The 26,460-nt window shown below is 35.6% G+C and overlaps 1 protein-coding gene and 1 long non-coding RNA gene across 4 annotated transcripts in view; one reads left to right on the top strand and one right to left on the bottom strand.

Moving 5' to 3' along the window:
* The window catches only part of LOC148648890 (uncharacterized), a 314,784-nt gene that overhangs the window by 173,007 nt on the left and 115,317 nt on the right, over positions 1-26,460 (bottom strand). The window lies entirely within an intron of this gene.
* mfsd6b (major facilitator superfamily domain containing 6b) overlaps positions 20,439-26,460 on the top strand; it is a 47,359-nt gene continuing 41,337 nt past the window's right edge. Inside the window, exons 1-3 of one of the 3 annotated variants that reach the window (XM_088607228.1) lie at positions 20,439-21,055; positions 22,605-24,101; positions 26,308-26,405. In XM_088607228.1, coding sequence (XP_088463354.1) covers positions 22,606-24,101; positions 26,308-26,405 — 1,594 coding nt within the window. In that variant the 5' untranslated portion in view covers positions 20,439-21,055; position 22,605. The remainder of the gene's footprint in view (positions 21,056-22,604; positions 24,102-26,307; positions 26,406-26,460) is intronic. The other 2 variants (XM_088607227.1, XM_088607229.1) reach the window with 2 other exon arrangements.

The raw sequence follows: 26,460 nt of genomic DNA, 5'->3' as shown, positions 1-26,460 counted from the left end.
AGAATGGACCTGGACTTCTTAAGACATCTAGCTGAGTAGATATTCTGGATGTTTGGTAGCTCACAGCCGCTAATGAGCTGCGCTGACTTCACCACTCTCTGCAGTACTTTGCGATGCAGGGTCTCCAGTGTTTAGAGTCAGGGTAGAGGATATGTTGGTGCCCACTCTCACCGCCTGCAGATGTTCCATCAAGACTTCCAGGATCCAATTACAAAGGGAGATGTTCAGTCCCAGGTCCTGGAGCTTGATGACAAACTTTGAGGGGGCTATGGTATGAGAGGGCAGTATGGAGGGCGGTGGCAGTAGCATCTTCTGTTGACCTGTTCTGGCGATACGCAAATTGCAGTGGGTCTAGGGTGTCAGGCAGTGAGGAGGTGATGTATGCTTTGACCAACCGCTAGAAACTGATGTGAGTGCAACTTAGCAGTAGTCATTCAGGCAACTGACTCTGGGTGTCACACCCTCTGCAGCCAGAGGGCTCTCCTACTCTGTCCTGTCCCTAGTTTCCTGTGCTTTGCTCTCCTTCCGGTCTCTCTCTCTCTGGGGCTATATATTTCCGGGTCACTTATTCTCCTGCGCTCAGCATTGACATTCGGAAGTCCTGAGACCCGCCTAGCACCAGGTCGCCACTCTGTCCTGAGTCCTGAGGGCATAGGTTTCTACACAGCATTTCCAGAACTCTTTGCACAGATGAGCCCAGGCTAACTCCCCATTCTGCCGCTTCGCATAGGGTCTTTTTCTGCTCTCCCACCATTCCACTATTCGTCCCTTCCAACATCTGTGACGCTGGGTTTCTTAGGAACAGGGACAATGGTGGTTTTCTTAAAGCAGGAAGGAACTGTAGACTGAGCTAGAGAAAGAGTGAATATGTCCAAGAAGACATCTGCCAGCCGGTCTGCACATGCCTTCAGAACACGGCCACGGATAACATCAGGGCCAGGAGTCTTGTGTGGATTGGTCTTTTTAAAAACTTTACACACATCCGCTCTGGATATGATCAGTGGGCTTCCGTCTTGGATTTTCGGAATCCTCCTGGATGGATCTGCATTACTGACCTCAAACCGAGCATAGAATGAATTTAGCTAATCAGGAAGAGAGTCAGACTGTTGTGTGATATAGCTGGGTTGCGTTTTGTAGTTTGTAATGGTGCATACAGTATACCACTCCACATGTTCTATACAGTATGTTGCAGCCGTGATAATATGACTCTAATTTAACTATTTTGATGGCTTTCCTGAGGTCGTATCTGGATTTTTTGTATCATCCATATCACCAGAATTGAAAGCAGCTGTCTTAACTTTAAACACCAGTGAATTAATCACTTTGCAGCAATGTTAAATAATGCTGCTTCATTTTCTTTCTCGTTTGTTTTTCCTTTAAACTATATTTGTTTTTATTAAAGTTTCTTGTAATACATTTCTTACATTCATTACATATTTACCTTCCTTAACTATTATTAATATACATTTATTATTTCATGTCACACACGGTACCTTGTAAAAGTATTCACACTCTTCTTATACACATTTGTAAAGGAATATTTTTAAGCAAATTTTAAATGCTCAAGCTGAATACTTTTATGGGTGGACAAAGTTAAATGTCAGCAAAACATATGAAGGAAAAAATAATATAGTTTATGTTTGTTCCATAAGTATGCACTCCGCTGAGTCAAAATGTATACCAAATTTTTTGTCCATTCTTCTTTGCAAATTTGCTCCATATCTGTCAAGTTGGTCGAGTTTGAAGGACAGCAATTTTCAAAGATTTCCTATCAGAGTTAAAACATTTAATTGGACCAGTATTTGCTTTCTTATTTTAAGGTAACTCCAGTGTAGATTTAACTTTGTGCTTTAAGAAACTGCTAAAAGATTAATTTTCATCCCAGTTTTAGTTCTTTAGCACATTAAAGAATGTTTTTCACTAAGATATGCCTGTACATTTCTCTATCCATTCTCCCCAAACTCTTGACAAGCTTCCCTATCCCTGCTGATGAGAAGCCGCATATTGTAATACAGCCAACCACCATGCTTGACAATAGGGATGGTTTTGACTAGGTGATGCTTTGTGTTGGGTTTTAGTAAGAAAGAAGACTTTGCATTTAGGCAAGGGAAATATATTTTGTTTTGTCTGACTTCAAATCTTTTTGTCACATATTTTATTACTTAAATCAGTGGTTCTCAAACTTTTTGGACCAAGTACCACCCCTAATCCAACCAGTTTGAGAACCACTGACTTAAATGCTTTGTTGCACACTCCATTCAGGATAGATGGGTTTGTCACTCGCACTTGTTTAGACATTCATTCATTAAACTTTTTATTAATGAAACATCAGAAGGAATGTATTTTTGTTTTCATTTATTATCTTTGACTAGAGTCGGGATGGGTAAGAGAATGCATTTTTTTATATTAAAACAGAAGTAAAAGTAAATATTAATAAGTAAATAAAGCAAATATTAAAAAATAAGTAATAGCATTTAAATGCTTAGTAAAATACTGCAGAAGAAAGCATGATGATTGTTCTTAACCTTGTGCTGTATCATTTCCACTATTTCAGGTGTTGTCTCCAGAACAAATTTTCAAACTCAAATCACTTTTCTGGTGCTAGAGTAATAAGGTACTGCAATTCTACAAGAAACTGATGCTTAAGTCAGAATTGTTATGTGCCATGTTCATTTATTATTGTTGTTGTTTTTGTTACAAATCAGGAAAATACAGAGCTGGAGCTAAAATAGTTACGGTAAATAATTAAAAAGAAACTGCAAGGCTCTTTTTTATATTTCAGGATTAGAATGAATCAGCATTCAAAACCACAATGAAAGTAAAATGTACATAGTAAATTGTAACGATTTACAAGTTAACGAAATTTCCAGGTATGCACAGCTTCATGTTCTATGATTCAGAATGAGGCAACAAAACTTTGGTGACATGATGCAGCCTTATTACATTGTAAAGAAGCAGGCTTGTGTATACAGATGCAGTCATAACACATCATTTCGTGTCACACTGCGCTTTACCGTATGCAAATTAGATTATGTTAATAGTATCCGGAATTACCTTGTAAAACCGCCAGATGGAGCTTATAAAGCTTAACCTCTCATGTACAGCATTTGAGCTGTCACCAGAAAACACCTGGTTTCGAATCCCGATCACTGCTGAGGGACAATCTTTATTCAATCAAGAATTTAAGTTGTATGCTCTTTAGACTTTTAAACTTAAATTGTGTTTTACAGCATGTTAATCATTATACATTAAAAAGTTGGTATATTTTATGAAAGCAAGATTGCTCAGTTGGACAAAAGTACACAACCTTCCACCTTTATCATAAATATTTTAATTATGCAGAAATATTTTATGCATCAAAGTCTTTACCAAAGATATTACTAATAGTATTAATAATGAATGACCTTGGACAAGCTGTAAACTCAAAGTATTACCCTGGTCCACATTCTTTGTAACCGTCTTTGTAAACGAAAAGACTTTATTTTTTCATTGACAAAAAGTAACACCACAGCATTTCGTTGATCTGATCATGTTTTCATTTCCAATCATACAAAGTAAGTTTTGAGAATCTCCGATTCACCATGCCTTTCAGATGCTTATAAAGATATTAATTTAGGAACATATACATATTATGTAAACTGTATATTGCTGGTATTGGTAGTTTAAAGAAAAAATACACACCAGTATTCCATTTCTCCCTAAACATTTTAAGCATCAAAGTCTGTTTCGGAAACATTTTTACGTGTTCCTTCTGACCATATTACTGCACGTTTATATACTTTGTGAGAATAGTGATAGTTTTAAGCTTTTTTGCGAATATGCTCGTTATCGGAGTAAACAAAAGCATACTTTTAGAATTTGATTAATAGGGAATATAATATGGATTCACGTATCTAAAGAAATGAATAACAATATAATCTTTTAATCCAATAGAAATACAGATGCAGTCATTCAGAATGTGCGTCATTTCTTCGAAATATGGTAAAAATAGTGTGTTGCATTGCAGTATGTTATTCACTGGCCAAAGATAATTGATAGGTGGCACTTGTGGTGCAATAGATGTTAGTGAAATGATTGCTTCATTTAATCTCTCTATTGTACATGTTTAACCACTTAATATGGAATTTTACAACTAAAGGGAAATTTGTTGTGCTGAGCTAAAGGATCTAAATACAATATAATTATATAGCTGGTAGAAGCACTGTATTCTGCTTTCTACATCTGCTTTCTACATCAATGTCTTTGACTCGTTCACTTGTGATTATTTTGGAAACATTTTGCCATGTCTGTTTCAGCCACCTTAACAAATAAAGACTCTAAAAATGAAATAGTAAATAATATGTACACTGTAGTGGCATTGTTATTATTTTTTTTAATATCACAACATGTTATACATTCAAATGTAAATTCACTGACTTGCTGCAGTTACTTTGGTAAAGTGGTGAAGTACATTTGTTGCTCAGTGGTAGGATTCTGTGCTATCACACAAAAGGGTCCACATTCAATTCCAGCTCTGAATGGAGGTTTTTTAACAGATTGTTCCTTGGGCATAATAAACATTCTACAATAAAATAATTTGTAAACTATATTCACATTTCTGAATATTAAGTAATATCATGAATGAACTTCCATACCAACAGACAAAACATTTTCTCATAAATGTTGAGCCTGGTCAGTACCTGGATGGGAGACCTCCTGGGAAAAACTAAGGTTGCTGCTGGAAGAGGTGTTAGTGGGGCCAGCAGGGAGCGCTTACCCTGCGGTCCATGTGGGTCCTAATGCCCCCGTATAGTGACGGGGACACTATACTGTAAAGAGGCGCCATCCTTCGGATGAGACATAAAACCAAGGTCCTGACTCTCTCTGTGGTCATTAAAAATCCCAAGGCGTTTCTCGAAAAGAGTAGGGGTGTAACCCTGGCATCCTGGCCAAATTTCCCATTGGCACTTACCAATCATCGCCTCCTAATAATCCCCATCTATAAATTGGCTTAATTACTCTGCTCTCCTCCCCACTGATAGCTGATGTGTGGTGAGCGTTCTGGCGCACTATGGCTGCCATTGCATCATCCAGGTGGATGCTGCACATGTGTCCAGAATGTAAGTATATATAAGTGTAAGCAATTAATAATAATAATAATAATTATTATTATTATTAAAGAGAATTTAAAGATGATTTTAAATAGAAATTGCAATTGATTTTTACGTGTATACAGCATTTAGTTTTTAATAGATTTTAATGCCACTATGTTTTTTTTTAATTATAAAATTTAAAATCTAAATTTTCATTTTTATGCGTTTTTTGCTGCCCTTTTTGTCCTCCTAGTAGTTGATATGTAATCTTTGTTCATGTTTTAAAACCACAGTACAGGAAAAACAAATTATTTGATTGCTGATTGCCTTACCTTAAAGTTCACTTGTTCCTTTGTAGCCTACACATGCAACACAGCTCCCTACCTCTTTAACAGACATCTTTAACAGACATCAGACTTCTTTAACACCCATATTAACAAAAGGGTGGGAGTGATACATCACACTGTGTTTGTTATTTTGAATAGGCAGTTTTTCTGGGCAGATGGGGTTGAATTTACAGTCTCTTGCACTCTTCTTCATTGTTTGCGCAATCCAATGCTGAAAGTTGTGTCTCTTTTCTTTTCAGCATTTTGAGAATTAACCATCACTTGTTCCTACTGTCCATTAAAACTAAGTATGCACGTATATATAGATTATACCCCCAGTTAATTGTATACTTTTGGTTTGGCATAACAGTGGATATGACTTCATGTGATTCAAGTGTGTAGCACATCTATGTTCACATTTTAAAACTACAGTACACACACTAAGGAAAAACAAGTGGTTTTATAAAACTGGCCATTTGATTGCTGATTGCCTTATGTTAAAGAACAACAAACAATGAGATAAGTGCAGGAGATTGAACATTCATTCCCGGCACCCAAGCAGAACGTAACAAACACAATGGGATGTATCACCCCCACCCTTTTGTAATGAACAAAATGTTTTTTAAAGAACTTTGAGAATGGAGCCGCCTTGCATAAGTTGGCTGCAACTGAATACATAAATGTATGTTGCACTGGGGCATGCACGCTGCAATTCGCTGCATTATCCTGTACCCATTCTGAATGGCTGGATCTATATTGCTCTCAATTTAAAGGCAGGTTTTGCTTACAAATGCTGCTTACTTGTTTACTCTGCATGCAGATCATGTTGGAGTATTTCTGCTGTGAAATGTCTGCTGCACAGCCTGTACTTGTTCACTCATACATAGCTTGAGTAGTGAGCAGGAAGATCTGCATCATGTTGCAATTTGTTGGAACTCAAATGTGAGTTACTGACAATCTGGCAATTTACAGTATTTTCACAAAGTTCACATTTCATGCTTAATACAAAATTTGTGATTTTTTTCTATAACATCAATTCATTTATTTTATAAATAAATAAGATTTAATAACCAGTCTGAGAAATTGGGACTGCAGTTCCCCTTTATGTAAATCTGAGTAGTAGGATTGTTTTTTAGTTCTGGTAGAGCTCTTTATTCTCTGACTAAGCTCTGGCAAAAGAATAAAAAATCCAATACAAACATAAGCAATTTGATGACAAATATTACAAACAATACATATAATTTTACTGTATATAACATTAAACGTTATGCTTTATACAAAATAAGGTGTCTCAGTGGTCTACATTCTTCAGAGTCAGAAATCCCAGGATGTTGACCCTGTAACCTGGAACATTACACCTAACCTTGTTAGGCCAACAAGAGATTTCTCTTGTGTCCTAAATAAAAGAATACCACCCAGTGCTAAATCTCCCTTCCTTTAATGTGGTTCCCCAAAAGTGAATGGGAATCAGTCCCCTTAATCCAAAAATGCTTCAGGCTTTGGCCTGAGGTTTCTACAATAAATTAAAGTAGAATTTCCTTATAATATATAAGACAGCAAGCTCTCTAAAAGAAAAGTCAAATTAGTTTCCAAGACTGATCAGAACTAGGTCCTCTTGTATGGCACAAAACAGAAAGAGAAAGGTAACGGTGTTTCTTCTGTCTCTCTATCTGTCTTCCTGCTGTTCCTTCCTCTCTATGTCCCCTTTCTCCCTGTCTTTGTTCTAGGATAAGTGTCTTTCTGTAAGTTAAACTGGAAATAATAATAATAATAATTTCGATTCCTATAAAATTAATGAGATTTCATTTTAATTAAATATGCAGGAAGAAAAAATAGCATGATTTTGGACAACAACTTTTATGAGAACAAATCTGTTAATCAGTAAAAAACTATTCAAAAGTGGTAATGAACTGAAATCATACAGACATACAGTATATCATTATATGCATCATATACATAATGCTGTCTGATTTTAGGGTGGCTGAAAAAAAGCAATACAGTATTAAACAGTTATACTCTATTTTCCTATTTGCACTGTACACAATGCCACTGGAGGGCAGCATTAGATAGTAATGAAGTTGACTTATTAAATGTAGAGATGTTAAATACAATACTTTTTACCTTTGTTGGCTTTTTTTGTTTTGCCATTTTCCAAAGTCAAATGTGAGAATTCAAAGGCCATGACTGTCAAAGATGGCATTAGGAGCACCAGGTTGGACCCTATGCGGCGCTGGGACTGAAGGTTATTGCAACCGATTGGCATTGAAACAAAGAACTAGGTCGGGTAGCCAAAAGAGTCAGGTCAAGTGTATCCAAATCCGAGATGAGAAGCGGGGCGAAGTCGAAGCAGGAGGAAACAAGGTCAGGTAGCTAACAATCAGGTCAAGAGTTGTAGCACGCAGCAGAAGAGTAATTCTCAATAGTGAGTGGGGACTGAGTAGAGTGAGAGGGTATGAATAGGGAAGGGCGTGAGGAATGACAATTGATTCATTAGTACGTGGGTGTTGCGGGTGAGAGGTGGTCGTAGGAATGCGGTTCATGACAATGACCTTAGAATATAGTCTTGTTAGCCATCAGGTCTCTGTTGTAAAAAAGTTGTAAAAAAATATTGCTGCTTCATTGAATGTCTTACACTAACAAGATTGAAAAAGGTGGGCCTTTCTCAAATGGGACCTGATTCAAGTATTCAAAGTATTTTAAGGCAATGACAAAGTCAAACCTGTGGACTTTTGTATCAACAGTAAAATATGACCCAGAGGGGAAACTATGTTCATGGACACTATGTGCATGATATCAAACTAAGGACTTACTGTAGTTGCACAGAGAGTAGTGGGAGTATGGGACAAGCTAACCTAGCCAAGTTGCTGATTCCTGTTTCAAGAAACCGCTGAATAAGATATATACTGTAGCTATCAAATAACTACAAAACTAGATGGACTAAATTACCTCTCATGTGTAACACTATATTGTAGAATTCTAATCCATTCCAGTGGACTATTCCAGAGACCCTTACACTTTCTTCACAAGGCTCACCCTTGAAGCTTTTGTCTCATATCATGCTTAGTGGCTGCACCTACAGTATGTCTCTCTCTTATCTCTAGAGCCTGCAGTGTAAAGTCAAGGGGAATAAAGTTTGGTGAGCCCGAATCAATCTCTCCCGCCCTGCTATTTCTCACCTTTCCTAACCGGTTTCACCAATTTGGTGTCAGAAGCAGAACAAACCATTTCAGTGAGTGGCATGGAACGCGGGGACACAATGGATTAATTCAGATCTGCATTTGGAAGCAACAAGCATGCTGAAAGCACAAGATTACAGTGGATTCCCTTTTTAGGAATTCCAGGTAGGTCAGACTTTACAAGTGTTGTAACAGAAGAAATAAGGTTCTTGATCCCGAGATGAAGTAAAACAGATGAGTTTATTGCATGCAAGGAACAATAAAGCCGAAGTCTTGTTTCCCGCAAGAAACAACAAAACCGAAGTATTGTTCCCCGTACTGTTACAAACTTTTGGGTTATATAGTGTTTTCTTCTCCGTTTCTGACGTCACTCGGTCTGATGGTAAAGAGGGGGGTTCATGGTATTTGGCCAGTTTACGATGTTCTGGGCAAATGGTCAGGCCTTTGCCCTCAGGAGACGGACGTAGGGTTTCCTGGTGCTAGGCGGGCCTCACGGCATCTTACCCTAATGATGAGCCCCGAGGACTGGAGGAGCTGGTCTTTAAATAATAACGCTAAAAGGGTACACCTGTAGATCTCAATCACACGAACAATAATGGGAGCAGTGGAGCGCCCTCTAGGGAGGGATGTTGGGCGTGACACATACATGGCTAAGAGAGTCCTATGTTCCAGTTGGCCATGTACCAGTTAGTCTACGGTCTCACTCCAGACCACCTGTGGCACCAGATGCATCTAGTGGCTCCAGAGAGGCTGGAAGATACTTCCTCCACCTCACATGCCCTTTGGAGTGCTTTTACAGAACAGGCCTCTGCCCAGCTGACATAAGAAGACGCCAAAGACCCCAAACCATGCAATCTAATATCTGCTCATCGGACAATGACTTTTGGTAGAGGAAGTGCCAGGACAAGCATGAGCAATCAATGCGCACCCCAAGGAAACAGATGGGGACCAGTGTAGGAGGGCCACTACTGGTCCACCATGCAGTCCTATTACCAAGACAGGCCAGTTTCTTGGTGCACAAATTAAACATTGTCCCAGTGAAACTGCTGACAGAGCCATAGCTGTACTATAATATGCTACGCCTGGGAAGCCATTAGTGTCCCCCATACACTGTGAAGTGTGTGAAGCTCTAATAGGGTACCTCTTCAGCTGGTTTGGGGTACCTCAAGGACTTCTAACGAGGGCAAAAACTTTGATTTGAAAAAAGATTGGAACATATACAGTAGCTAATGAGACACAATGTGCTTCTTGCAAGTTGTTCATAGTCAATGACTTTTCTGCCAGGCATGAGAAAGCCACAGGGCAGCAGTATCACAAGAACTAAGAGATCCAGCCTCAGGAACAGGCTTTTCAGCCACAGGAGGAAGTTTGAGTCTACAGGATCTGTGGGAGCACCCTCCCTGGCGTGGCCATGTGTTGATGCTCCACCAGGACTGGATAATTTATAGTTAAATAATTTATTTAATTATTTATTAAATAATTTAATTTTCTAGTGTTTTATGAAAATTCATATTTTTCTGCAGTGTCATTGTGTTTTCACTTCTGTGAAGCAGCACAAATATATTTCCTGGTCTCTAATTGTTTTGGTATTATTGCAAAACTGGCTAGTGGTGTGCGAGCACTGTTGAAAACTATACAAGCTGTCCATCTGAGATGCATGCTTATGCTTTTGACTTGTTTCTGTTTTCAGTTCCATTACACTCGAAGATCCTGTTGACTGCTCTCGCAGTGAATCCCAGATGCCTCACATCATTCCAGCTTATTCCACAAATGTTCCATGGAAATAAAGTCTGGTGTTAAGGGCATCACAGCTTAACTGCAAGACATTCTCATTTTACGAGAAAGCCATTATTACATGAGTAGAATGAGGTGAGTTGTCTTTTGAAATACTTTCATGTCAGAATGAGCCTGCAAGAATGGGAAGTCAGTGAAGTTCTGCCACTTAAGTAGTGTACTGCCATGCAGTCAGAGTACTGTAGTGACTTAACACACCAGCATAGCCAATCACACTTGAACCCCCTAATAAGCTGATCTGTTGAACACAACATTTCCATTCTGCACGTCTGTACTGTATGTCTGCACATCTGCATCACACTCAGTCCACGAGGCTGGTCTGCACAAAATCTTGTGATTCATCCCTGACTTGACTCCATTGCTTGCAAGTCCACCAGAGATGTGGTTTCAAAAGTTTGATGGCACAAAGGCATTTTTTTCTTTATTAGCATGGCATACATGTTTCATTCTCTGATAGTTGTTTTATTGATTTTGAACAGGTTAAATCATCTCATTATGTGTGTCTAGAAAGATTTCCTGCTAATGATGTGATGTATAGCTTAAGATGTGCAGTGATCAAAGGTCACTCAAATGTGTCATTGTCAGTCAAAATGACCAATTAATCAAAATGACTCCAAAAACATTTAATACATATCACAATATTCAAAATATATACATGCATAGAATGATAATTCTTTTCATGCTTAGTATATTTTCATGCCAGAAAAAGCGCTATATAAGTGTAAACTATTATTATTATTATTATTATTATTATTATTATTATTATTATTATTATACAGTGCCTTGCAAAAGTATTCAGTCCAATGTACAATTTTCACATTTTGTCAGTCCATGACATTTTGAAGTAGTACTTCATTTGTTATGTACACAGCCTACTCTAAACATTCAAAGAAGAAGTAAATAGACTATTATGGAATAAAAATGGAAAAGTTATGATTGTAAAAGTATTCAAACCCTGTGCTGTGGCAAACCTAAATTAATTTAGGTGCACCAATTGACTTTAATGAGCCACACAATTAGTTGTGGGCCTCTGTCTGTATTTAATAATAATGATTCACATTATTTAAAAATAAATATACATTAAGGTTACCTTAAGTCAGGCAGTGAATTTCAAGCAAATATTAAACTGTGAAGAACAAGGAGCTCTCAAAACAACTCAACTCATAAAATAATATGAACCCACAGATTAGAAAGTTCTAAAAACATTTCAGAGACCCTTAACATCTCTGTGAGGAAGGTGAAGAAGCAATGTGGAAGAAGAACTTACAAAGAAGTTGAAGGCACCCAGACACTGCCTAGATCAGACTATCCCTCCAAACTGAGCAACCAAGCAAGGATGATAAAGAATGCTAACTTGAGGCCAAAGGTTACTTTTAGTTTATTGGGTGAGATGGGTGAAGCTGTCTATGAGTCACCAATATCCCGGATACTCCACAATGCAACTTGGATGGAACTGAAAAAAAAAATTATGAATATCCCATAGAAAATGTATATTTGTTCGGGGCATAGTTTTTGCTGAAATACTGTGTGGCATAATAACAATTTTTGTTATATTCACTTTATAACTTTGAGACTTGAGAATCCGAGAAAACCTAAGCAAATCTATGAAGACCAGTTGGTAAAAGCTGCACCAAGCCAGTGTGTAAAGGTGTTCTAAATGATTTGTGGCAGTTGGTGTTTCCACTGAGTATTAAATTCATGGGTCTTATGTAATGAGCATATTTCAGTTTTATCTTTAGTTTTTTCTGACATTTACTTTAAGTTATTTTACCTTTAGATGTCTTAAATTTGAACACTCAAGTACAGTACATACATTAGGAAGGGTTTGAATAATTTAAAAAATGTTATCAATCTCTGCTTTAGTTTTAAATGAGCAGGGCTATTGTTGTGCAGCAAGTTGCATTTTTCCTAAATATGTCATAATTAATGTATTGATTGGTTTTAAAATCTGATAAAATTGATTATCAATCCATGTCTTAAACAATAAAACCATTGTTTTTTTCTGGGTGAAAAATAACTGCTAATAAATGCTTATATAAATCAAATACCACCAATTTATGAAATGCCTTTTAAAGTGGAGATAATTGAAATGGGTGCCATGTAACAATAAAACAAATTTGGGTAAACATGGCAACCAGGCACATTTTTAAAACGAAGTGTATGGAATTAAATATTAAAAGTAGAAATATTTATATGTACAGTATATAGCTTAGCTGCATCAATAGCTTTAAAAGTGCAAAATTATCCATTCCAAATGGTGAATGTTGTTCTTTGCCTTTTTGTCCCTTTTTCTATCTCGCATCATTTGCAATCGGTTTTCTACAAAGCACAGTAACATCAAATTAATGTGAAATGCTAAATGCTAAAGCCTGTGGAAATGCAATGCTAAAGCCTGTGGAATCATATGTGTACTGAAAGGTGTTAGTAGTGGTAAATCAAAAACATTAATATGCAGCACCTTGTAAAACTATCCCCTCTTTCTACTGATATTCCATTTTATTGAGGTATAAATAGGCACTGCTTTAAAGTGAACATGTTTAAAAGAATTTGAGTACTAAACAATCATGGGTGAGGGCAGTTACTGCAGTTTAAAACTGCAAAGAAAAAGCAAAAACTAAAAATGTTTATATTATTTTGTTTACTGACCTACTACCAATTTAATATTGCAAATTTCAGCACAAACTAAAATGAGAAAATAATTCTTAGAAAATTTACTAGGATTGGAATAAGTAGGTTCTCATCATTAAAAAGCCTTTATGGTGAATATTGTAACAGAGTAGGTAAGAAGATATTGTGGTTTCTTTGCCTCACAATGTTTTATATGAAAAAAGTGAAACACATAATCTAGTTTAAAAAATGAGTATTTCTATATAATTATTATTTAATATTTCTTCTTCTTTCTACCACAGGTTGAAAATTGAAAGCCCGATTGAAAGATGTCAGAATTGATGACTGCATTAGTTCAGGCCTCTGAGAAGGCCACTAACATCGCCCATGCTTGCAGGTACAGTAGGAGGAGTTTCTCTTCAGGCTTTAGATAGAGGAGAAACAAGAGGGAGAGAAGAACAAGAAGTTTGTAACTGACTTCAAAACACTCACAGATGTTCTAGTCAAGCATGAAATTGGAAAATAAGTATGCTAATTTGCACAGTGTATTGTTTTTTCTTTTTCTTAAAAGTTAACCCTAAAAGATTCCATGAATAACATTACAGTGATGCTGTATACTACTTTTAATGACTTTAAAACATAAAAATGTGTACTCTATTTATGGATTGTATTGTGCATACTTTATATTATTTATTTTCACCACATAGCATAAACTTTTAAATTTGGCAATTAATGTTAATTTTTTGTGAATAGGTTTAATGAACTGGAAACAAGTAGTGGTTTTAATGATATATCCATAATGTTCTTTGGATACATAACTGTTCTGTAACAAAAAAAGGGATTTGACTTGGTCAAAGGTTTCTGTGTACAAGTCAAGTACAGTATATTGTTCTGAACTGATGTTTTCATATATTACAGACCGTTAAGAAAACATTAATTTATATGTGATATTTCTATTTTATATATGATATTTCTAATTATGGATTGTAGGATGTGCTAAGGTAAAAAAGTGCTGCAAAACAGAAATAATTTGTTGAGAGTTGGCATCATTCATCTAAATCTTTCTAGATTTTCAATAGCAGCTTATCATACCACTTGAGGATGTGTTTAAGATAACTATTCATTGGGTTAAAAACAAAATGGAAACAAGTTAGACAGGACCCATAGCAGTGATTTCATATTCTCAGTTATAGTTCCTGTACATGTCTGCAAGACAAACTTACAGTCCTGACCAGTTGTTGTTATATCATCTGTCATTAATAATGATTAATCACATTGAGTGGATTAGGTTCTACTTCATTTCTGACACTGAACACAAATTGGATTCTGATGTTCATTACGAAGAGACATTTTTATAAGATATATATATTTTCAATATTTATCTTTTAAGTTTCCAGGTCTTGAAAATAGCATATCTGGGGAGGAGTCAAATGAATTCATGAATGGATTAGGTAAAATATTTTAAGACCATATCTAGTATACTATATTTTTCTTTTATACTGTAACTACAGTATGAATGATCTTGATAAATTGCTCTTCCAGGAAAAATATGTGTTTCAGTGTTGTAGGAATTGAAATATGTAAAGCTGTAGCATTGGACCGCTAGTTAATTTAGCTCCTTAATGTATGTTTTGATATTTCAAATTACTTAAAATAGTTTTCATTGTACTATTTTTGACCAAGTAATTAAATCCACAAAAACACATAATACAGTGGAATGTAAATGGAGGTGTTAAATTCTGTTACCAGTTTGTTATAAAAGCAAATAATATAGATTAATAATTTCACCTCCCTAGAATGGATTACTAAAGCTTATTCAGCAGCTTTTTGATCTTTGGCGATAGAGTAATTATCAGGCTCAAACTTGAGTCCCAGTTCCTATATGACCAATTTCCATTCTAACAGTGCATCACATAACATAGGAGAGAACACATGCACATAGGGGATTCCAAAATATAGGAAATCAGAATGTCATTAATACAATTAAATAACAAAACAGCAAGCTCTCTTGTAATTCTTATAAGATTACCTGAATATGGTTCTTAGTCTGCTTAGGAAATGGAACTACCTTGTAGCTTCTTTCTTACCTTCTCTTCTCCATTTTGTCTCCTTTTGTCTCTGTCCTCTTTTTTTTCACTTTTCCAGTCCTCTACCAATCCTTGTCCATCTTTAACTGATTTTGATTACCAAACAAAGCTAACATTCATTCTGGCTACCATGGTTGTGTATTCAGTATACCTAGGGTCCTCTAACACAGGGGTTTTCTAATTCTGATTCTGGAGGCTTTCATTCGTGATGGTTTGCATTCTACAGTATCTGAGTTCAATTACTTGATTGCATTATAAATTGAACTAACAAGTTGCTGGTTTGAAATGTTTGCAAGATTTTTTTCTACTATTTTATTTAATTATGAATTGTGAGAGATAAAAGTCAACATTCAACATGTTTAAGACGTAAAAATTGTCACGTGTAAAAAAATGCCAAATTAATCCTTCATCATTAGTAGTATAATTGAGGGACTGGCTGGAACAAAAAACAGCGGTCGTATTGGCCTCCAGGATCAGGATTGAGAATCCCTGCAATAACAGGCATGTGGTATACAACTATTACTATTACCATTAAAGACTTTATTACTGTAACTGATGTATTTGGATGACATTTTTATTCAGAGCAACTTACATTTGCACTCATTTATACAGCTGGATATTTTACCGGAGCAATTTAAGTACAAGTACTGTACCTTGTTCACGACTACAAAAGCAGTGTCTCACTTTAGATCTGGACCAAAAACTTTCCATTTGTGAATAAAGAACACTAACCACTGCTTCACATTTCTGTCCTTTGCTTGTCGTTCCTCAAATCATGTTACAGTTAGTTAACATTTACACCCTAATAATGTAGATCATAGTTTTATTGGTAGGAATAATCAAATTTACTGGTATTTATTGCATTATCCACCTTGGGCTTTTATTTATGCTCTTGTTGTCTCAGTTGAGAAACTTGAAGTTGAGTCTTAACATGTAAGGTTGACTTTGAATTCTGAGCCAGGCTAAGCCATTGTTAATGCTAAACAGCACCCATAAATAATTTCTTGGTTCATCTTGTCAGTTGAACTTTCTTAAGAGCACACAGATTTTGACCAGTCTTATTCATTGTTATATTTTTATACCATTAGAATCCCTTAGTGAGATAATCTGATTTTTATCCTAAATCACTTAGGATGAAATTCACTTAATGTCTATTTTGTAAAATTTACATCAGCAATATAAGACATTATAAAAAAAACTTGGCCCCACTGAACAACTAAATTACTGTTCTTTTCCAGGGCAACAAACAACATGTATGCAAATTTTAATCAAAATTCATGCAATACTAATATTCCAAGGTTCTTGTAGACAGAATGGATACAGAACTGTAGTTTTAAAAAAGCAAATATGCCTGTCATAAACATGCCACAGTTGCAACAGAAATAGATGCAATAAAATTTCGTAGCCTAGAAGTACATTACACAGGCTATGCTAAAGCCATTTCTAAAGAAATTAATACCATGGGCTCTGAAGTAATGTGGGGTACATTCATTGGAATATGGAACTGATTCCTTAAGGCATTAATTTCAATATAATATGGTTCTATTGTAAATTTTCTTTTTGTGTGTGCCACAATTATTTTTACTCTTACACAGTCTTACCTAAAAAATACTGCTTAAAAGGGATTTGCATATACTGTACTAAGCTTTATTATTTAATGCAAGAATAATTTTAAAATTATTTTTACTTTTGCTTTACAGGTGAGAAGATTCATGTTAAACTGAGCAGGATATTTAAAACTTGCTTATTAAAGTACAGGATGGTGCTACTGGTGCAGCCCAAGCCCTGACAAGAACGGTACACGAGAATATTGCTATTTCCAGCTTGGATACCAGGAGAATTGACATTCCATTGGAGAGCCTGGGAGTGTGGGTGGTACAAACATATTTAAAAAATCAATGATTTTCTGCGAATATGCATATAATATAAAATGGAATATGGAATAATATTATACTACCATTTGAGCTACAGTTTATGAATATAATTATATCGTTATTAATTTCTTTAGATACGCGATTCCATATTATATTCCCTATTAATTAAATTCTAAAGGTATGCTTTTGTTTACTCTGATAACGAGCATATTCGCAGAAAAGGTTAAAACATTATGACTTTTCACAAAGTATATAAACTTTATATGGTCAGAAGGAGCACGTAAAAAACGTTTCCGATATAACCACATGTAACCACATTGGAATAAAGGTGTGTATTTTTTCTTTAAAATACCAATACCAACCATATACGGTTTATGTAATATGTTTAAGTTCCTAAATTAATATCGTTTATGGTGGTGTATCGTGGTGTTACTTTTTGTTAAAGACGGTTACAAAGAAAATGGACCGCGGCAATACTTTGAGCTTACAGCCTGTCCAAGGTCATTCATTGTTAATACCACTAGTAATATCTTCAGTAAAGACTTTGATGCATAAACTATTTCTGCATAATTAAAATATTTTATGATAAAGGTGGTAGGTTGTGTAGTTTTGTCCAACTGAGCAATCTTGCTTTTATAAAATATACCGACTTTTTAATGTTTAATGATTAACATGTTGTAATACACAGTTTAAAATTATTAAAAGTCTAAAGAGTATACAACCTAAATTCTTAATTGGAAAAATATTGTCCTTCAGCAGTGACCGGGATTTGAAACTATCCGTTTTCTGGCGACAGCTCAAATGCCGAACATTAGAGGTCAAGCTTTATTAGCTCCAATTATGCATAGCAATGATATTAACTTAAAAACATGCATCTACAGTAGTTGTAATTAAGATACTGGTAAGATAAACCAAAAGTTTACGTAGTACTTTATTTGGCAGAGCTTGTGACAGCAAATATGGATACGAAACACTAACTTTCTATGTACATATCTGTCTTCATAAAAGAATAACTCAAATTCAATAGGGCTGGAAAAGGTGTAACATTTTTGGTTTAACTGAATAAAGGGCACTACCATGATTGATGATTAGTACAAGGCAAGCAGGGTCCTGAAAATTAATTTAAACATAATCCAAATATAATAAACGTTTGGGGTATTTCCTATGGTTCTCTTCGGTTATCTCCTACAATCAGAGGTGCTGATGAAAAATCCAACACTGCTGCTGCATCCAGTTGTGATGGAAACCAGATCTCTGCTGTTCTGAGCCCTGAAGAAGTGGAGACTATTTAAAGAAGCCTTTGTGTTATACTTGGTTATGTGGATATTTATGTTTTCTCGTAAGACACAACCTTCAAATGGGACTGTTGTTCTTCTCATGCCATCTTGTGGTCACTAGGTGGGGGAATGACTGTCCTTAAAGAGTGTCTTCAAAAGAGATATGCTGGTAAATTGGATGAATTTCCTGAATTGGTCTATAATATTTGTGTCGAAGGTGCCGGGAATGCTGATAGGTGGGCTAATAGAGGAGGTATTATTGCCAACAGGTCTCAGAATAATTTGGATTCAGTCTTAAAGTTACTATCAGGTCTTACGTTATAGCTCCACATTGAAATACAAACCTTTGTACCATTTCCTGTGTAATGGTGTAATGAAATGTATCTACAGGATGTGGTCCATATAATTGGAACTTTACTTGAAGACAGTTACAGCGCTATAGCAAAAATATTCACGAAAATTCTAAATTGCAGAAATCACAACATCGGGACCATCTAAACATGAAAATGAAAATAAACAAAGTTTTATATTAAAGACTTACCTAATACTTTGTTTAATGTCTCTTTGAATGTATACAATCCAGTATTCTCCTTGGAATTGTGTGGTATAGATTTCTCACATAGTTAATATCAAAGTTGACCCAGATATCGTGAATAATGGCAAAAAGTTCAGCAGATGAATTTTCAATAATTTTCAATAATATTTAGGGCTGTGCAGGCCATACGATACACAGAATATTATTGTCTCAATAATATTTAAACTAACATAACAATATAAGTAAATTGTTAAGTATACCTGAATCTACAATTCGTTCAGTTTGGAAAAAAATATTTTCTACAAGGAAGCGTAGAAAATCGTTGTCGAACAGGTAGTTGTCCAAAAAAGATCTCACCTCGTGACGGGGCCTGGTTTGTTCATCATGTTAAAAGTTACAGAAGTCGTGTTTTAAGATATATAACCCATGATTTTAATGTAACCAGAGATTAAGGGGATTCTGTGCATCCTTGTACAGTCCAAAGATTTTTACATAAAAGGGATATAAAATGGAGAGTAGTTAGGAAGAAAAGAATTGTTTCAGAAGTCAACTAGAAAAAACATAAATGAATGAAATGGATGAATGAAACTGAACGCATGTGTCCCTCAAGGCAACAAAGCGTTTCAGTTATGATGTGGGGATTTATCACATACTACGGTGTAGGACCTTTGTGTATGGTTGACGGAAATATTACGGCTAGAAAATATATCCAGATACTGGATGAACATTTATTGCCTGTACTGGCTCGTCATTTTTCCAGTAAACCATTCTGATTTCAAGATGATAACGCATCTGTCCACAGAGTCTTCGTTGTAAATGGTTTTAAGTGTCCTGTGCAGCTTAGTAAAGTGTGTAGAGTCTGTTAACGAGTAACCACCCTAAACCTGTGTACATGATCCGTAGGTCCCCTAATGTGTGTGTAAATACTGTGGTTGGTGTTGTTGTAAAGGTGCTGTTGTCTCCACTTGTCCTTTATCCTGCACGAACCTGTAAGCGCTACTTGATTTGAGTACTAATGATTTTTCTTTGATATCTGGATTGCTTTACAACAGCTTGTTGATGTATTCCATCTTGAAACATACTCTGCTTAATTGTGGCCACTTTATGTATTTGATTGACTTACAGTATCAAGGTGTATACTTTGCATTTGCAATTTAAGGAATTTATGAGATTCCTTAAACACTTTCCTCTGTTGACATTTTCATGCCCAAAATGTGTGTTGTTACAATATGTTTCCTGTATTTGTCATGCACAGTTACTTTTTGGATCAGTATATACACTATGTGAGTTTTTGCACAAGTTGTATGTATATCTACTGTATTGGAAATAAATATGCAATGAGATAAAAGTGGGAAGATAATTTAAAATTAATCATGTGCATTATTAGTTTTTTTCTTAAAATTAAATGTTATCTAATACATTATAATACTAAAATACTACAACATGAAAAGTCAAACAGCCTTCAATGCAAACAGGATATTTGTAAAACATTATTATGTGATAGTTGAACATTCTGCACCTTTATTGTGGAATTTGGGTTGTAACCATTGTAAGAGATTTGTGACGCAAAGCACAGTAAAGGAAAAACGTTAAGATCCAATCAAAATGCTATTTTGATTTGCGTTTGTAAAAGGTCTTGGGCATTATGTACAAGGTCTGTGTTGTTTTAGCTGATCATGGGCACAACTGCAGTTTTTTTTTTCCCTAAAGCTTTCGGCAAATGCGGAAATACGTTTTAACTAACATTTTACTATTTTATTATTTCCTGTTTTTTTTTCATGTTCATTACTAAACCTGCATTGCAAGGCAATTATACGAATAGCATTTGATCGTTTTGCTAAATCCTAGAAAAATATGTCGTACAAACCTATTTCCACTAGTGCGTGTAATGCTACAGCCCAGCCTGAAATGGAGGTTGTTTCCTCATAGAAACACTGAACTGGCGGCGTGGGTTTGGCCCGACCCTGCTGAGCAGCTATGGGTTACAATGCAGGTGAGAGCTGACGTCAAGCTACACCAGCTACAATGACACTGCACTGAAATGCAGGTTTCTGAAATATGTGAAGATGGCAGTGTTTTCTTTTGTCTATGAGCTTTAGAATTTAAAATTAGAAGCGTCTTTCTCTTCAAAGCGCGGCTGTAGTCAATGGAGCGACGTGAAACACGGTATGGAGACTCGCTGTAAAGATGATGCTTGAAAACAAGAAACGTTTTGGCAGATCCAATTAAATCGCCTACCACCTACAGTAGGGCGGCCGAGGAGGTATACCGCAGAAGAACTTCTACAAAGCCCCAATAGAAACCTAGGTGAGACTTTTTAATATATATATATTAAACTGCTTTTTACTTTGTTTTTTAAATACAATAATAGATATTAACGTATGCTCCTTTTGACATTTTTAAGATCTCGATTGTTTAAGCTTTCCGGGTATATCTGTACCTGTTTATATATCGTTTCGCGATTTGTAAAATGTATTTTTTTATTTAGTGAGTGTATTACAAAGACTACGTAGAAAAGGGCGGCTGTTTTATATATAATAATTTATGTTTGTACTTATTTGAATTCTAACGAGGGACCAACGTAATTCGCAGTGTTTAATATAAACAGTTAGCAAAAAGCAACCTGTTTCATACAAATACAATGTAAATAATATGCCTTGAGAACATTAAACAGGAAACACCCAAGGATATGCGCTTCCGCAAACGTAAGACGGAATGTTCAGAAGAAACGGTCAGTGGAGGTTTTAGCCATATATACGTTAATACATAGTAATCAGAATATATTTAGTTGGTGTGTATTAATTTTTCAACTATAACTTTTTCAATAGTTATATTTATAATTTACCATTTGCGTAACACAGTAATATTGTCCGAATACTTTAATAAATTGATCTGTTTTACTGGCTAAGAAAGTAACGTGTGCGCAGTATTGTAAAACAGTTATTTTACAAGTTTTCAATACATCTTTGAATTCCAGTGATACTGCTGTGAAAATATAGCTCGTATGAGCTATTATTTATTATTAGTTGGACCTTTACTTGATGTTTGTGAAACTAATTAAAATCAACTGTACATTTTCTTCACGCATAAATCCCAGTATATTCTTCAGTTCATATAGAGGCACTCTTGGTGCTAGTCGATTCAACATTTTTTTGGCACTTCAGTTAATAAGAGAGTAATTACACACTCGTTGGATCTGAAAGATCAGTGTTGTATATATGTAGATTTATATATTTATGTTGTATTTATATAATGAGATCATCATTATGGCTACTGCAGTTGTCATGACAATAAATGGATGGATGGATAGTTTAACCAAACTGCACAGTTTTATTGCCAGGAAAATCTGTACTGTCTGTTTGTTCTGTGCTTCGAATTAAAACACATTCAGTTTGATGTTTAAGGATTAAATCAAAACAGAACACCAAATGGTTATTTTAATACTCATCATGTATTACTTGTTTTTAAATGTATTGCAACTTAAAACAATTTTAAATGTATTACAATTGTTTACAGTAAGAATTGTAAGTATTGAGACATTATAGTGTCATTTTTGCAGACTACTAAAGAACTGTTTCAAATCAAAAGATAAATATAAGGCAAAAGTATAGCATTTCTGCTTTTGTTTCTGGGTATCATTTTGCATACAGTACATATTTAGCTGTGTTAGAAATGTAATTCGTTGTGTTCAATCCCCCATTTCAGGTAAGCAAATGTATTGGAGCAAATTAACTAAAAGTAAATTAGTCTAAAGTTAGTATTTGGTTGTACCACCCCAATACTCATACTTTTCACTATATACAGTATATTTAGGGTTGTAATGTGCTATTTATTAGATTTGTTTTTCTTTTCAAAGAATGGCAAGTGATGACAGAGTGGCAATTTTGACGGAGGATGAAGAAGAACAGAAGAGGAAATATGTTCTGGCTGAACCATTCAATACCTTGTCTTTTGATCAGGTGTCTGGATCTCCTGTAGTCTCACCACCTTCAGAACCACCTTCATCTGCTGAGGAGGATGAAATAGATTGTTTAGAGAAGAGCTGCATAAAAATTGATAATCATCTCCTTATTTCAAAAGTCTTTTACTTCTTTTTTTATGCAGCTTATGGATCTTTACATCCTTTGTTGCCAGTATATTACAAGCAGCTGGGAATGACACCAAGCCAGAGTGGTCTGCTCGTAGGGATCAGATATTTCATAGAATTTTGCAGTGCTCCCTTCTGGGGAGTGGTAGCTGACCGTTTCAAGAAAGGAAAAATTGTTCTCCTTTTCTCAGTTTTGTGTTGGATTCTGTTTAACTGTGGAATAGGTTTTGTGAAGCCTGCTTCAATGACTTGCACTCCAACTACAGTTCCAACCAATGCCACTGTTATGTCAACCTCTACCCTCCCTGTTACTTCAGCTTTAACGACTGCACCAAGACAGAATATAACCAAGAGCCGTCAGAAAAGGGACTTGTATGGTGAACATTTCCCCCTACCTTCTTTTCAGTTGGAACCAATTTTAACCTCCCGGCAAATCAGGAACATAAAAGCAAATATGTCCAGGGAAAACGAAACCTACCCACAGTCAAGTCCTGCCAGTTCTACTACCAGAACCACAACTCAAAGCACAATAAAAACCACACATGGAAACAGAATTGATTATAACAAAGACCAAGTAGAGACTATTTTTCTCTTGATCCTTTTAGTAGTAATAATTGGTGAGTTCTTTAGTGCCCCTGCTGTTACCATTGTGGACACTGTTACCTTGCAGTATTTAGGCAAGCACAGAGACCGCTATGGACTACAAAGGATGTGGGGCTCTCTAGGCTGGGGACTGGCCATGCTTTCAGTTGGCATTGGGATCGACCACACACATATCAAGATGTTCATTGAAGGCACAGGCTGCATTCAGCCTGATTATAAAAACTACCAGATTGCTTTCATTGTATTTGGAGTCCTAATGACGATTGCACTGATAGTGACCACACAGTTCTACTTTGACAATAGCCATTATAAACAAGAGAAGGAAGAGGAAATTGAAATCCCACAGGTTGCCCACAATGTTACTGCTGCAGGCAGCTCTGAAGACACCAGTTCTACCACTGCTTCTACCAGCACAAACCGTGGCCAGTTCCATTACAGAGATTTGATTCTACTTATGTGCAGTGTGCGTTATGCAACAGTCCTCTTTGTTGCCTGGTTTATGGGTTTTGGCTATGGCTTTGTGTTCACATTTCTCTACTGGCACTTGGAGGACCTGAAGGGGACAACAACACTTTTTGGTATTTGTTCTGTGCTGAGCCATATATCTGAGCTGGCAGCCTACTTCACCAGCCACAAGCTCATTGAGTTAGTTGGACATGTCAGGTATGTTTTTAACATTAAATATTTGAGATGGCAGCTCTAGTGTCACTTAGATATTTAGATATATATGTTAAGTGATAGTACTTTGTAATATCGCTTAATATCAAGTACATTTTGTAAATAACTATTTTCAAGTTCATAAGAAAGCTGAAGTTTAAATATTGCTGAAAACACTAAAAACAGTATAATTCAAAAATGTTTTGTTGTAATTATTACAGCACAGTTGTGGTGAAAATTATTTCCTTAAGGACAAACTTTGTTCAGTGCACTCTTATTTGAGCTGCAAGTCAGTCAAGCCTCTTTTAATGTTTGAAATATGATACATGATACATGGCTTTAAAGACATTTTAACAAAATCTAAAATACAATTTAATGTTTGAATAACTATTTGTACACAATTACTAATAATTCTGTATACTGTATGTAATTATACATGAACAGTATCTTGTTATACAACTCTTTGCTTAGGAAGCCCTACAATTTACAAGATCTTATTGTCTCCTGCTCTCTGTATTGTACACCATGTGTGACCCAAACACCATATGTTATGCTGTATTCAGCTGGATCAAATGGATCTAGGAATATTTTACAGTACACCTGATGTGTATCTGTAGGCTATGCTTTTTTTTATCAGGACCATTGTATATGAGTAGTTCAAGTAGGTAGCTGCGTCAGCATGTGTAGGCTGCAAAGGAACAAGTAAAGATTTATTCCATGATGAAAAGAGAAGAAAATATACAACTTTTCACTGTGGAGCCTTCTTTAGGTATGAGAAAGAGAGGACAGCAGCTAATGAAGCAAGGGAGAACAAAAGCCGGGAGTGGAGAGGAGGCGGGAGCAGGAGAGAAGCAGAATGAACAGGGGTGGTGTGAACAGAAGAGAAGTGGGAAGCCAAAACCTGCAGATGAATAGAGAGGATTAGAAGGAAACGAGTCTGTCATTGAGAGGCAACAACAATGATAATGATAGATTTGAAAATAAAGAGTTAATCTTGTATACTGGTTTCCTTAAATCTCAGTGTTCATTAATTGAGGGGAAGGCAGAATGCATTTTTAAATGAGAGATTGAATAGATAAACTGGAGATTAATACATTTGTATTTTATCAGATTCACAGAGCACACTGAGAATTATTCACATACTTTCTGGATCACAATACTAGGATTTCAAGGTCCAGAATAAAATATGAATTTGTAATCCTGTAATCCCTAGACAAACTAATGATGAATTTGCAGACTGCTCCAATTTTATTTCTCTTTGTTTTACAGACATTGCAAAAATGAATCTCCAGGTCAAGCTATTCTCCTTGACAAATTAACTTAACTTGCATGTAGAATATTAAAATGTGATTCTGATTATGATCTGTGTTTTATAGATCTAATTCTTCCAAAATGTTTTGTATCTTGGCAGTGACGCAGGATTAGAGGAAACCTACATGTTGCATATGTTATCTGTTAATGCGTCCATTTACCTATGACTTTTTTAAAACTTCTTTCAGTATATCCAATTGTGAAAAAGAGCTTTGGTGATGTATTTAGCTGAACATACTAGAAATACAACTGAGGTCTACTTCTTGATACAGACCTGTTAAAAGCATACTAATATCAGCTCCAACTAATATTTTTCATTATAGAGCAACTTATGACATGATGTCCTGCAAACTGAGGATTTGTTTGTTTATTTTGCTTTACAAGTCTTTTGTTTATAGTCTCGTTATTGAATTATGCATAGATTCAGTCAATATTTGAATCTTCATATTGTAAAAATTGAATTTGTAAATGCTACACACCAGATCATGATTTGTATTCATTATTGCATAAAATCAGTAGTGGGAATGTCTAAAAGTCTCTTTTGGAAGAGCAACTAGCAGCAGTTGAGATTAGTGTCCAATTAGTTATTAGCAAGTTTTGAACAATTTTTGAAGTCTGGTGCTTAAGTCTTCACAATGAATAAGCTTTGTAACTTGTACTGACATTCTGCATATTTTACATATTACAGTAATGCAGTTGCTACTAACCCAGTGTTTGTCTTAAATACAAATAATATTTCACCACAAAACAGTGTTTGAGGCGCTCAACATAGCTTAATCAGTTTTCAGCTTAAATAAAAACATTTACATTAAACACAGAATGATTAATTCTGTGTGCAGTATAACTAAATTTGACATCACATGTCAGCATGCACTGTTTTTGAATCTCTTTTCCATTGCAGAGTATTGTATATTGGTTTGGCCTGCAACACCGCTCGTTATCTCTACATCTCCTATCTAGAAAATGCTTGGATTGTTCTACCCATGGAAGTGCTTCAAGGTAAGAGAAAACATGTAGCTCAGACTATAATGGAAAACATTACATTTATTTAATT

Source organism: Lepisosteus platostomus, chromosome 14 (genome assembly GCF_059453375.1).
Source record: "Lepisosteus platostomus isolate fLepPlt1 chromosome 14, fLepPlt1.hap1, whole genome shotgun sequence".
Taxonomy (NCBI): domain Eukaryota; kingdom Metazoa; phylum Chordata; class Actinopteri; order Semionotiformes; family Lepisosteidae; genus Lepisosteus; species Lepisosteus platostomus.
The sequence above is the reverse complement of the archived record's forward strand: the minus strand, read 5'-3'. Positions and strand labels throughout refer to the sequence as shown.